At 36.5% G+C, this 13,606-nt stretch overlaps 1 protein-coding gene across 1 annotated transcript in view; it reads right to left on the reverse strand.

Annotated features, from left to right (window-relative positions):
* Nucleotides 1-13,606, reverse strand: part of LOC100624136 (ankyrin repeat domain-containing protein 45) — a 119,366-nt gene that overhangs the window by 34,923 nt on the left and 70,837 nt on the right. Inside the window, exons 15-20 of the mRNA XM_021063653.1 lie at nt 12,761-12,842; nt 9,542-9,708; nt 8,823-8,936; nt 5,092-5,189; nt 4,040-4,159; nt 72-270 (exon numbers count right to left, since the gene is read on the reverse strand). Of these exons, the coding sequence (XP_020919312.1) occupies nt 72-270; nt 4,040-4,159; nt 5,092-5,189; nt 8,823-8,936; nt 9,542-9,708; nt 12,761-12,842 (780 nt within the window). The remainder of the gene's footprint in view (nt 1-71; nt 271-4,039; nt 4,160-5,091; nt 5,190-8,822; nt 8,937-9,541; nt 9,709-12,760; nt 12,843-13,606) is intronic.

Below are 13,606 nucleotides of genomic sequence, written 5' to 3' on the forward strand. Positions count from 1 at the left end.
AAAGTAACAAAAATACATTTAATTGTGTAAACTGTTCTTTTTATAGGATACTTTTCTATTTTAAACAGTACCTTCAATGTCGACTCTAATAGATATAAGAACACAAAATAGTAGTTTACTAATATCAGTGCTGATACATTTAATTCTCTTGCCATTGGCCATAGATGCATTATCATAGGGTAAATGTATATTATTGCTATAATATATCCTGCATATTCAAATTCTTCTGAAAATACAATGTGATATATAAAAGTCAAAAATTTATTATTCCTGAAAAAAAGAGATCAAGTAATACATCAGATTAAAAGTAAAACAATTAAAATCTAAAGTTCAACATTTATTCAAACAAATATTAAACTAATTTGAAGATTACAAATAATTTAAAATAATAGTTAAGCAAAAATATAAAACATACTTTCTATACATAAAAATCATAAAGGAAAAAGATTAAAATATGGCTGTTGTTCATCTATATCAGGACTGAGGAATTTTTATTCTAAGTATCATTTATTTTTCACCCCCTACATATTAGTTTGGGGTTTTTTTTGGGGGGGAGGGGCTCCTCCAGTTAAGTATGCATAATGAAATGATTGCCGGAATAAGTTTAGTGAACATCTATCATTTTATACAGATACATAATTATTTCAAAAATTTTGAAATTGAGAAGAAAAATTTTTTCCATATAATAAGAACTCTTATGATTTACTCTCTTAACAACTTTCACATATAAATACAGCAGTGTTAATTATATTATCATGTTGTATATTACATTCCTAGTACCTATTTATCTTATAACCGGAAGTTTGTACATTTTGACCGTTTTCATCTAATACCACCTCCTCCACACCTCACCTCTGGTAATCATAAATCTGATCTTTTTTTCTATGAGTTTGTTTGGTTGGTTTTGAAATATAAATGAGTTACAAGATTATGTTAGTTTCTGTTACCCAACAAAAGTGATTCAGTATTTCTAGATATTTCAAAACGATAATCACAATAAGCCTAGTTATGCTGTTACCACACAAAGATATTCTTTTTTTTTTTTTTTTTTTTGTCTTTTTGCCGTTTCTTGGGCCGCTCCCGCGGCATATGGAGGTTCCCAGGCTAGGGGTCCAATCGGAGCTGTAGCCCCCGGCCTACGCCAGAGCCACAGCAACGCGGGATCCGAGCCATGTCTACAACCTACACCACAGCTCACGGCAACGCCGGATCGTTAACCCACTGAGCAAGGGCAGGGACCGAACCCGCGACCTCATGGTTCCTAGTCGGATTCGTTAACCACTGCGCCACGACGGGAACTCCATATTTTTTAATTAGTGTTTTCATTTTCTTCAGATAATAAACCCAGAAGTGGAACTACTAGATCGTGTGGTAGTTTTATTTTTAAATTTTTTTTAGGAATTGCCATACTGTTTTCCATGGTGTCTGCACTAATGCACATTCTAATCAATAGTGAATGAGGGTTCTCTTTTTTCCACATCCTCACCAAAACTTGTTATTTGTTGTATTTTGATAATAGCCATTCTGACAGGTGTGAAGTGATATCTCACTGTGGTTTTGATTTGCATTTCCCTGATGATTAAGGATGTTGAGCATCTTTTCATGTACCTGTAGGCCATCTGTATGTCTTCTTTAGAAAAATATCTATTCAGGAGTTCCCATAGTGGTGCAGTGGAAACGAATCCGACTAGGAACCATGAGGTTGTGGGTTTGATCCCTGGCCTCACTCAGTGGGTTAAGGATCTGGTGTTGCTGTGAGCTGTGCATAGGCCCATAGCCACAGCTCCAATTAGACCCCTAGCCTGGGAACCTCCATGTGCCACAGGAGTGGCCCCAGAAAAGGCAAAAAGACAAAAAAAAAAAAAAAAAGAAAAGAAAAAAAAAAAAAGAAAGCTATCTATTCAGATCCTCCGGCTTTTTTTGGATTATTGTGTTTTTTTTTTTTTAATGTTGAGTTATTTGAGTCCTTTGTATAATTTGGATATTAATCTCTTCCTGAATATACTGCTTGCAAATATCTTCTCCCATTCAGGAGTAGCCTTTTTTTTTGCTGATACTTTCTTTTTAGTTTGATGTAGTCCCATTTGTTTATTTTTGCTTTTGTTTTCCCTGCCTTAGGAGACACATACCAAAAAACTACTAAGACCAATGTCAGAGCTTACTGCTTATGTTTTCTTCTAGAATGCTTATAGTGTTGGGTCTTACATTTAAGTCTTTAAACTATTTTGAATTTATTTTTGTGAATAGTTTGAAAGAGTACTCCAGTCTGATTTTTTTTTTTTTTTTTTTTTTTTTTTTTTTTTTTTTTTGCTTGTAGCTATCCAGTTTTACCAAAACCATTTATTGGAAAAACTGTACTTTTCCCATTGTATATTCTTGCCTGCTTTGTTATCAATTAATTGCCAATGTAAGTGTGTGTGTGTTCATTTCTGGGCTCTCTGTTCTTCCTAAGTTTTGACTGTTCTTTTTCAGGCTCCTTCAGGTGTAAGGTGGGTAATTTGCTTGAAATTTGTTTGGAGGTTTCTTTTTTAAATCAATGCTAATAGCACATGGAAAATGCAACGATTCATACATCAAAAATAAGAAACAAATACATTTAGAGGAAAACATTATCACTACTTAAAATTGGGAATAGAAAAAAATATTCTATTCAATAGTTACTATGACATATTTAAAATTTTTTTTTCTATTCATCTAAAATAGAGGTTGGGGAGTTCCCGTCGTGACGCAGTGGTTAACAAATCCGACTAGGAACCATGAGGTTGCAGGTTCGGTCCCTGTCCTTGCTCAGTGGGTTAACGATCCGGCGTTGCCGTGAGCTGTGGTGTAGGTTGTAGACATGGCTCGGATCCCGCGTTGCTGTGGCTCTGGCGTAGGCCGGGGGCTACAGCTCCGATTGGACCCCTAGCCTGGGAACCTCCATATGCCGCGGGAGCGACCCAAGAAATGGCAAAAAGACAAAAAAGATAAAAATAAAATAGAGGTTGGCACAAAGAGGTTACCTGGGTATATGCCAAGATCCCAGGGTTTTAATTTTTTATTTTATTTATTTATATTTTTGCTTTTTTAGGGCCGCACCCAGGGCACATGGAGGTTCCCAGGCTAGGGGTCTAACCGGAGCTGTAGCTGCGGCCTATGCCACAGTCACAGCAATGCCAGATCTGAGCCGTGTCTGCAACCTACACCACAGCTCACAGCAACACCGGATCCTTAACCCACTGAGCAAGGCCAGGGATCAAACCCAGGACCTCATGGTTCCTAGTCAGATTTGTTTCCACTGCGCCACAATGGGAACTCCCAGATCCCAGGGTTTTAATTTTTTATATTTTACTTAAAAATTAATAAATGGAAGAAAGCTAAAAATTATCATTATTTGTTATAAAAAGGATGTTAACACTCACTTTTAAACTTAACATTAATGGCCCCAGTATCTTGCCATTTTATATCTTTTGTTAGTAGAAAAAGTATATAAAAAGTATGTAAGTATACTCTAAAGTATGCTCTAAAAAGTATGTAAATATATAAGAGTCTACACATGTAAAATCTCAGATCTTACTATCTTGTGATATTTTGGAAATTAGTTATAGCCATTAAGGACATGCTGTGTTTATCCTAATTACAGACTTCAACAGAACAATCCCATGGCATAGATGATGTTAAGTTGAGAACTACATCTAGTCTTTGAGTTTGCTATTTTTTACCCCTGCTCACCCTGAGAAGAATATTATAAGAATATGAAAGAAGTCCAACATGTAATGTGAATCCAAGACATGGCATTAAAACTTGAAGAATCTAAATATGACCACCTTTCTCTTCTTTTTTCTACCCACTCTCTAATAGAGGTGTCAATGAAATTGCTACAACAGAATGGAGAAACATAAGCAAGCAAGCACTCTGGTCCTTCCTCACTCAATCAATATGAGTTGACTATAATATTACTTGTGGTTTTTTTTTTGGGAAAATCAAGTTAATCTATTCTGACAATGCAGACAAGGTCATATATTCAAGAACATTGCTATTAAAGATTCACAGTACTTACTCATATAAAAAGGGAGATATGTTATCTTTATGATATTCCAAAAAAGTTAACAGGTTTTTAAACTTCATAAGCCAACTTCTAGCTCTTACATAAGTTGAAACATCATAAATACTCACGAATCTAATAGAGAAAATATATGTACATGTTATAATGAAAAGCAAGTGCTATATCTTTGGGTAATATAAATCAGAAAGTTACACTAAATATAAATATAAATATAATGTAGGTTTATTAAATACACCTCTATATCCATCCACATGGTCATTTTCAGTGTGAGACTCCTGCTTTCCATGTTCCTGGAACTACTCCTGACCTGAAGTAAAATATAATCAAAATTTCTTCTGACAAATTATTTGGGGTTCAGAATCAAGCTTCCTTTTGTCATGCATTGCCCAGCCCAAGATTCTCCATGGCCCTGAAGTCCCTATCCTTCCCAAAGTTTATTTAGGAACTGATACTGTATCTCCCAGATGTATTACCAAGCTGCTGAAATGTTAACTATCCTATCATTGTTGTCCCCCAATGTTGCCCTAAACTATTATCTAATGTTTCCCAGGACTGTAACCAGATAGCAACATATCTCCAAGATACTGAGCTTTCCCCAGCACATTTAATTACACCTATCAATCCCATAGGTTGGGTCAATTCCTCCAGAGCCTGTTCCAACCCAGAGGGCAGTTTAATGGCAGGCTCCAGGCTTCCCCACTTTCCCTATGCAGTAATTTAGTAAACGTGATATAAAGACAAAATAATTGAAATCACAACTAAATCTATATGAGTTTTTTTATGGCTCCCCTTGTCTCTTATATAATTGCTCTATAGTCAGATCTTCCTCCAAAAACTCCTCATAATCAAAATTATGAAGTTTTGAGAAAAAAATCTGAGAGAAAAAAGTATAAACAAGTGAAAATGGAAATAAATGGGTAGATGGATGGATAGATAGATGAGATAAAAGGAATGACCAATCTGTACACCTGACTTTCAGTTTGGTCATTCATTACCACATTCCCATTCAATTTTGGAAATATCAAATAAAGAAGTATTACACTTACTTTCCTTGAACGTGGCAATAGCTTTTGATTGCACCAATTAATGTCCGGGCTGCCTCTACACCAAGGACTCCATCGTTACACTGTTTTTCAAAGCTACTCTAAACATAATTTTAAATAAAAATTACAAAGGACCAAAGCATTAAAGTAATGTACTCTGCTTGACCTTTACATAGCTCTCACTTTTAGTATTATTATTGAACTCAATATATAAAAATATAATTTTCAAAAACTTCTATAGCAGGAAATAAACTTCATTAAATTTAAATAGTTACAGACTATTCAATTTTTGCAAAGTATTCTCCTGGATGTTATAAAAGATAAAAAGATTTCTAGCTTCAGAAAACTCAAAATCTATACAATGCAAAGAGTTTACTTCAGGTTTTCAACATCACTAATCATTACAGAAATGCGAATTAAAGCTACAACGAGATATCACCTCATACAGGTCAGAATGGCTACCATCAAAAAGTCTACAAATAATAAATGCTGGAGAGTATGTGGAGAAAAGGGCACCCTTTTACACTATTGGTGGAAATGAAAACTTGTGCAGCCACTATTGAAAACAGTATGCGGGTTCCTTAAAAAACTAAAAATAGAGCTAGCATATGATCTAGTAACTCTACTCACTTCTGCATGTAAATTAAAAAAATATATATTCTAATTCGAAAAGATACATGCACCCCAATGTTCATAGCAGCACTGTTTACAACAGCCAACACACAGAAACAACCCAAGTGCCCATCAACAGACAATTTGCTTATGAAGATGTGGTATGTGTATATATATATATAATGAAATACTACTCAGCCATAAAAAATGTGAAACACTGCCATTTATAGCAACATGGATGGATCTAGAGAATATTATGCTTACTGAAATAAGTCAGAGAAAAACAAATACATGGAATGTTAAAAATAACACAAATAAATCTATATAAAATAGAAATAGACTCAGAGACATAGAAAACAAACTTATGGTTACCAAAGGGGAGAAGGATTTGAGAGGGACAAATTAGGAGTATGGAATTAACATGTATAAACTACCACACACAAAAGGATAAGAGTTTACTATATAGTACAAAGACTTATATCCACTATCTTATAATAACCCATAATGGAATATAATCTGAAAAAACCTGAATATCTATGCTGTACACCTGAAACAAACACAATACCATATATCAAATATAGTTCCAATTTTTTAAAAAAAGGTAACATGGAGTAGGTCACTACATAGGATTTTCGGTTTTATTTTATCTTATTTTACTATTTTATTTTATTTTATTATTTTTGGCTGAAACCATGTGGACATTCCCAGGCTAGGGACTGAACCTGTGCCTCAGTTGTGACCTATGCCTCGACTGCGGCAACACTGGATCCTTAACCCACTGTGCCACAAGGGAACTTCCAGATTGATGGTTTAAAAAGTACATGTGGCAGGTCATTATAACAATGGTCCCAATGCAACATGTCTGTGCCCATGCCTCTTTGGAGCTAACACTGCTGCTCCTCCAATCCTTCACTAATTGAATCTGGACTAGCTTTGTGACTTACTTTAACTGATAGAATGGAGGTAAAAGTGATGTTATTCAACTTGCAGAGCCTAGGAGTTCTTGCAGCTTTTCCTTCACCCTGTTGGAACCCAGAGACCACCCTGCTGTGAAGAAGCCCAATCCACTCTACTGGAAGATAGGAGGCCATATGGAAGAGAACCAAAGTGTCCTAAAAGACAACCAGAGTCAATTGCCAACTCTATGAATGAGGACATGCTAGACCCTCCACCTCCAGTTGAACTATGATGGCAGCAGACACATGGCAAGACCAACCACAAAATCATCCAGATTGCCAAACCACAGAACTATGAGAAATACCAAACTATTGTTTTCTGCCAATAAATTTTGCAATACTCCAAAGGCTAACCAAAACAGAAGTCAGCACTGAGAGCTTACATAACAAAAAGCTAAAACATGCGTCATTAGCTTTGGGGCCAGGTGGTGAGCAGAGGCTAGAAGGGCAAAAAGGAGATTGTTAGTGGAAGCTGGAAGAGCAGTGAGAAACTGATGCAGTAGACTAGAGCAAGGCAGATATGCTACAAAGAAGGCTCACAACTGGCAATACTGTCACCTAAGTGAACATGGAAGGTGGAAGATGTACCTAATAAATTTATGTACCTGGCTAAGGAGACTTCTGGATTTCTCATAGTCTAGAAATAGTAAAGTGTCAACTTTTTCAGCTGCATACAATAAAGTATGGGATGATAATGATAAACTGAAGGGCAGCAGTTCAATCTGCAAGCAGAAATTACAGAAACTATAAAGAGACCATGATTTGCCAAGTTGAAAACCAAAGCAATTTCTCATCTGCCATCTCTCCAGGTGACCAAAGTTTGAGGAGTAAAAACCAAATCTAGAGTTCTGCCAGTAAAATATGGCCTCAAGTACAGTCCCAAAGTCATTTCGTTACTTTTTTTTTTTTTTTTTTTTTTTTTTTGGTCAAAACAAGTCATGAAAATAGACTGATTTCAATGGTGGGGAGGAATACAGACACCACCTCTTAATAGGAGATTCTACAAAGAATTCATGATCATACTTTATGTCTTTGGGCAAGAGCCTTTCAAATTCTGAGAATGTTTTAAATTAAGCATAGAAATGTTTTTAAAAATTAAAATATAGTGTTAATATTTTTGTATTAAGAAATATGTTCTTCCACAGAAAAAATAAAAGAGAAGGAATTTATGGATTAAAAGAGACTTAGAGTACATATTCCTTAATTGCAATATGTGAATTTTATTGAAATCCAATTTTGAAATATAAATTGATCACATTTTTGAGATAACTGGAAATTTGATCATTGACCCAATATGTGGTTTTTTAAGGAATTATTAATTTTTAGGTGCAATATGAGTATTTTACTATGTTTTCTAAGAGACTTGAAAATTTAGAAAGACATATTGAAATAGTAACAGATGAAAAGATATGATATATGGGATTTGTTTCAAGATAATATGGAAGATGGGTGAGTGAACGAAGGCAGAGATGGGGCAGGGTTGGTCAAGTGTGAATGGTTTTTAAGGCTGGGTGATGGGTACCTGAGGATTCATTATACTACTGTATTTACATTTGTATATGTCAGAAATTCCTCACAATAATAAGTTTTAAAATCTAAGCAAAAAAGAAAGACTCTGGGCATAGTGAGTCTTTTATATGTTTGTAAAACTGAATGACATATGAACTATTATACTAAAACCCCAATTTTAAGTGTGCAATTGGATAAGGTGATTTTACCTAGTACTCTTTCTGTGTTTTACAGCATTTAAATATTACATTTTAAATATTTTAAGAGAATTTTGATTCAATAGATTTATTTTAACTTCTTGGATTTACAAGAGTTAAACAAGCACTTCAGAGAATTTTGTATAAAAGGAACTCAAATACATTAAATTTATAAAGGCAGTTTTAAATCTTTGAAGCTGTTTAATTAACTAAGTATGTAAGTGGCACCAAACATTATTCAAAGAATCCTCAAAAGTAAACGTAAATCTGCTAGACTTAGAACAAGAAGATTTGTGACTTGAATTTAAAGCCTAAGAGGTTTATTTTTTATTTCTTAATTTCCATACACCAAACATAAATGTTAACAACCAATCAAAGGTGAAAAAAAATTCTAGTCACTTGAAAAGCATATGCAAAAAAAAATTTTTTTTTTAAAGCAGATTATATGAGGGGTACCAACCATTTGTATTATAGCTATATGCAATCTGGCTTCTTCTATTAAAACCTCATCGGTTGGGCACTCCTCCTTTGCTTTTTTATCATATGAAGTGTGGGCAAACTGAACAGTATCAGACTAGGTTTAAAAAAAAATAGAGACAAAGTTAAAAATAAGTTAAAATGATTAGGAGCTGTCAAATACACTCAGAAAAGATTCCAACAACTCAAACGAGAGTCAGTAAAATGAAAGGTTGTGAATAAATGAACAACACTCTCCCTATAAGAAACGTGGCTTTCAATTGTGGTGAAGCAACTATTTGTTTGGAGAGATTTAGAAGCCAAATTCCTCCCCAAATAAGTCTACCCTTAACTGCTCTCTGAAGCAGCCGTTGTTTTCTGCTTTTGATTGTACTTACACAGGGTCAGCTCTCTCACTTCATCCACCAACTGGAAAAGTCGCCCTGGCAGAGGTCATTCATAGTTACTCAGCCAGCCACTGTGTAACAACACCAATTCTGCTGTGTTTGGCAGATAAGGCTGGATCACCAAGACCTCCTCTTTGGAGACAGAATTCAAAGAAGTATTTTTGCCAATACAGCAAAGCTACTAAATATGTCCCCCGTTAGTATCCTGACATATAACTAGCAAAATTAAGTTTTTTTATAATAAACTAAAGAAAGAGAGGCAGATCCAGGAAGGAAAACGACTATTTTTTTTTTTTTTGGCCAGGAATCGACTCACAGGAATGATGTATTCAATTCTTGTTTTTTCTTCTACTAAGGTCCAATTAACATTTGTCAAAATTTTTTCAGTTTTAAATAAAGTTATTTTGTTCTGTATTATCTCCTGGATGTGCTTAATGGCATTTTGCATGGCCATTTGTCTTGGAAGAGAGATGGCACACAAACCTGTGACAAAGAAAAGCAAGGACCTTAAAAAAATACAGTGAAGATGACACAGGGAAGCAAAATGCTGCATGATGTAGTGAAATCTTGGCATCACCTGCATAGTCAAACCAGAGTGCTCAAGGCGGGAACAACTTTCGTCCAAAATTTTCCAGTAAATTACCCAACCATCCATTTTCTCTTGGCTGTACAGCCCAACTTTATCTGACTCCATTACTGAAGAATGCTTTTTTAGTTTCTTTCTTGTTCCCTATAGCTAGAGACATGAATACCTCAAGGCACCTAGTCAGCATTTCTCAAAGTATGGAAAACCACCTACATCTTCTAGAGGTGAAGGGGCTGATTATTAAACTATGCAAACTCTTGGGCTCTATCCCATGTCTGGAGACTCAGACTGGCCTAGGGATTAGCATTTTAACAATTTTTCCAACCGATTCTTTTCTTTCCCCAACTGATTCTTATACATAATAAAATTTAAAGGCCACTTCAATAGAGATCCCTCAAATTTAACATGTCCAAAACTTGCAGTAGTTTGTATCATCTTGAAATATGAATCTGGAGTTATAACTATGAGGCTTGCTTGCAATTGGTGAATGCAACCGGTGAATGAGCTTAGCCTACTCTCTCAGAATTCACCTCAGTAAAACCATTCTCTTTGTAATTGTGTATGGGATGACTCATAAAGAGTTTAAAATGTTTCTAAATGTTTCAGTTTAACTTGACTGCATTCTTCACAGGACACTGTGGTATGCAACAGTAGTAGCTGAAATTTCAGGGATTGGAAAAGGTCTGGAGTCAGTTCTCTACAGCCCAGAGCAAAGATGCATTTGACTTCATGCTAAACAATTAGAATGTATCAGATTTGGATTTAAAATTCCTATGGCTGAAAGCACACAAAGAGGAAGTTCATTCATTTGCCTAATTACATCCTACTCATCATGATGGAGCAATAGCCACTCTCCAGTTGCTCAAGGGAAACAAATACATGTGGACCACTTGATGGCAACAGTACATTTGAAAGAACTCCTGTTTGAGATGATCCTGGAAAAGAATAAGGAGGGATCTCTTAAAAAGCATTAGGCCAAATGGAATAGGATGGTTTGAAACTCTTACTGCTAAAACTCAAGTTTGTCACTTATATACTAACATGCATGTATTTCTAGAACTGATGAGCACTGATTCTGAGGATAAAATACTTGTAATATATTTTTATTTCATAGTGGAAATCCTGAGGTTTATTTATTTTAATACAATAAAATTTGTAAGGGAAGAAAAGGAGAAGAAAAAAAAATCATCCCCATAATAGCAAAACACTTTGATCTTGCCTTTGAATATCAAAGTAAGAGCAATCCCAAGAAAGCAAGCATAGGAGAAACTCAGATGTTATGTCTTAAGCAAGAGATCAGAGTGGTCTAGATCCCTAAAAGTCAAAGGAAACGGGTGAGAAGGGAGGTGCAAGCAAATTTTCAGGGATCAAATTAACTTCACTCATGCTCCAGGGTAGATTTTTGCTGGTCCAGCAGCAACTTTCCTCTGCAAACAAGAACAAACCCAAAACTGGGGAAGAAGGAGAACTACCAAAAATCTACCCCAGTTACTATCCCTGTTCACATATTGGAGCCCTTGACTTTGAGATAAGCTATCACAGGAAGTTCTGCAGTAGTGTCGATGGGGCACAGTTTCAGGAGTGGGTAGGGCTGTGAAGACAAAAGCAGACAGGCTAAATTCACCAGGCTAGTTCCCTGTTACAGGAACTCTCCTTCAATATTACCCTTCCATTGATCTCATTAGTTTGATGCTTTCCAAGAAATCTTCTGATCAGTAATTTGATTTATCAAGAAAACTGGCATGTAGAGGTGAATACCCTGAATAAAGGTCACAATCACTTCAGGCAGAAAGAAATCATCCTCATTATAAACTAATAAATTTATTTTCTTCTTTACATTTTCCTGTGAGTGCAGCATATATAAATTTCCAGGAGGCTGGTCAATTCTAGACACACTGAGAGAGTCAGTTCTTTGCACCAGCCAAGCTGAGGACTAGGCCATGGGATACTGGATGACACTAAGGCCCTACTCTAAGACTTCATGTAATCCCATCCCACCCTCTCTCCCCACCCTTGACTCCACTGCCACTGATTATTTTATTGTTGATTTCTCTATCGATCATTGGTCTATTTGTGATTTTATTATGTCTACATATTTTATTATCAACAACCTCAAATTTTTTTCTATAAAGAGGCAACTCTGGCCAAGCCTACTGATTGTTCCCAACATCCATTCTCCCCTTCCTCCTTCCCCAATAGAATCTCTAACTTTTGACTGAACACATGGCCAGTTGGTTAAAATAATATTCCCCAGCTTCCCTTGCCCATGTGTGCCCATGTGACTAGGTTGTGGCCAGTGGAATGTGAGGGTTAAACATACACACAACTTCTGGATTGTGCCCTTAAAAGGATGCTGCTTACCCTCCAGTGCCCATCACCACCACCATCACACGCACCCCCATTTTCTCTTTCTAGTTGGTTGGACTGAAGATAATAGCGGCAGTGAGCCAGCCTCTACACTGCAGACAAGAGCAACACCCCAGGAAGCAGAGGAGCAACAAAAGAGAAGGATCAGAGATCTCTGGACCTTGTGGAGCAAAACCATCCCACCCTTCTGGATCTTTTTTTTTTTTTTTTCCCACCCTCATAGCATGTGGAAATTCCCAGGCCAAAGACAGAATCAGAGCTGAAGCTGCAACCTACAGTGCCACAGAGACGACCTGTATCATCAACCCACTGTGCCACAGTGGGAACTCCCCCTTCTGGACTTTTGATGGAGGGAAAAAACAAAAACCAAAGCCTTCTTTAAACCACTAGTAATGTGATTTCTGTTAAATGGGCTGAACCAAGAACCCAATTAATGTGTCATCTATAAGTAGTGAGTGAATGAAAATGAATGATTTCATAATCAATTTCTTGAGCTCCATAAGAAATATCTCCACCACCCCCAACAGTAATCTATTTGTGTTATCCTCCCCAAGTAATTAATGAAGAATAGCTATACTTTACCTAATGTCCTGGCTGAATGAGTCATCATGTATGAATTTATCCCCATAGTCATTAATGATATTACTTGTATATACAATATAAACTGAAAAACAAACCACACAAATAGAACCAAAACATTAATAAGTTCTCCAAAAGGAATCACTGTGCAATTAACCACTAACAAGATTCTCCTTTAATCCACACCTTTTAACCTGTCTCTGATAAGTAAGTAAAGGTAAAAAAGTTGTCATGTGGACACCTTCATATTATGTGAATATAATCAACCTACTGGCATGGAAATTAGTTTTCAATCAGAGTGAGAAAAAAATAGATTGCATAGTTTCTGGGAGGTGCAAGGGCCCAGAGAAGAGCTCTCCACAGCTGCTGCCATCAGCAGTAGCCATGCAAAGTCAGCACAGTGGATGCATCTCAGACTTGGCTGAGGCTGCAGAACCTGCAGGGGTGGGGAAGAACCCCAGCAACAGCAGAGGCAGAGGTGACCACAGGGGACAGGGAAGTACCCCTGCCACAAACATTTACTATAGCCCCACAATAAGCTCTAAAGAAGCAGTTAGGGACTGTGATGGGTCAAGAGAGGCTCCATGCAGCAGCAGAAGCAGAAGCATAACCACAATTGTAGGTCATGGCTCTGCCATTTACTAGCCGTATAATTAGAGGCTAGTTAACTTAACCCCTCTGAGTCTCAGTGTCCTTCACTGAAAATGGAGTTAGCATTATGTTCTTCAGAGAGTATTTCCCAAACTTGACTGATCACCATAAGCACCTGAAGGGCTTCCTAAGGATATCGAGTCCCAGGCTTCTTCCCTGCAGATTCTGATTCTGTAGGTCTGGGGTGGTATCACAGGG

This window comes from Sus scrofa, chromosome 9, assembly GCF_000003025.6.
Source record: "Sus scrofa isolate TJ Tabasco breed Duroc chromosome 9, Sscrofa11.1, whole genome shotgun sequence".
In the NCBI taxonomy this organism is placed as follows: domain Eukaryota; kingdom Metazoa; phylum Chordata; class Mammalia; order Artiodactyla; family Suidae; genus Sus; species Sus scrofa.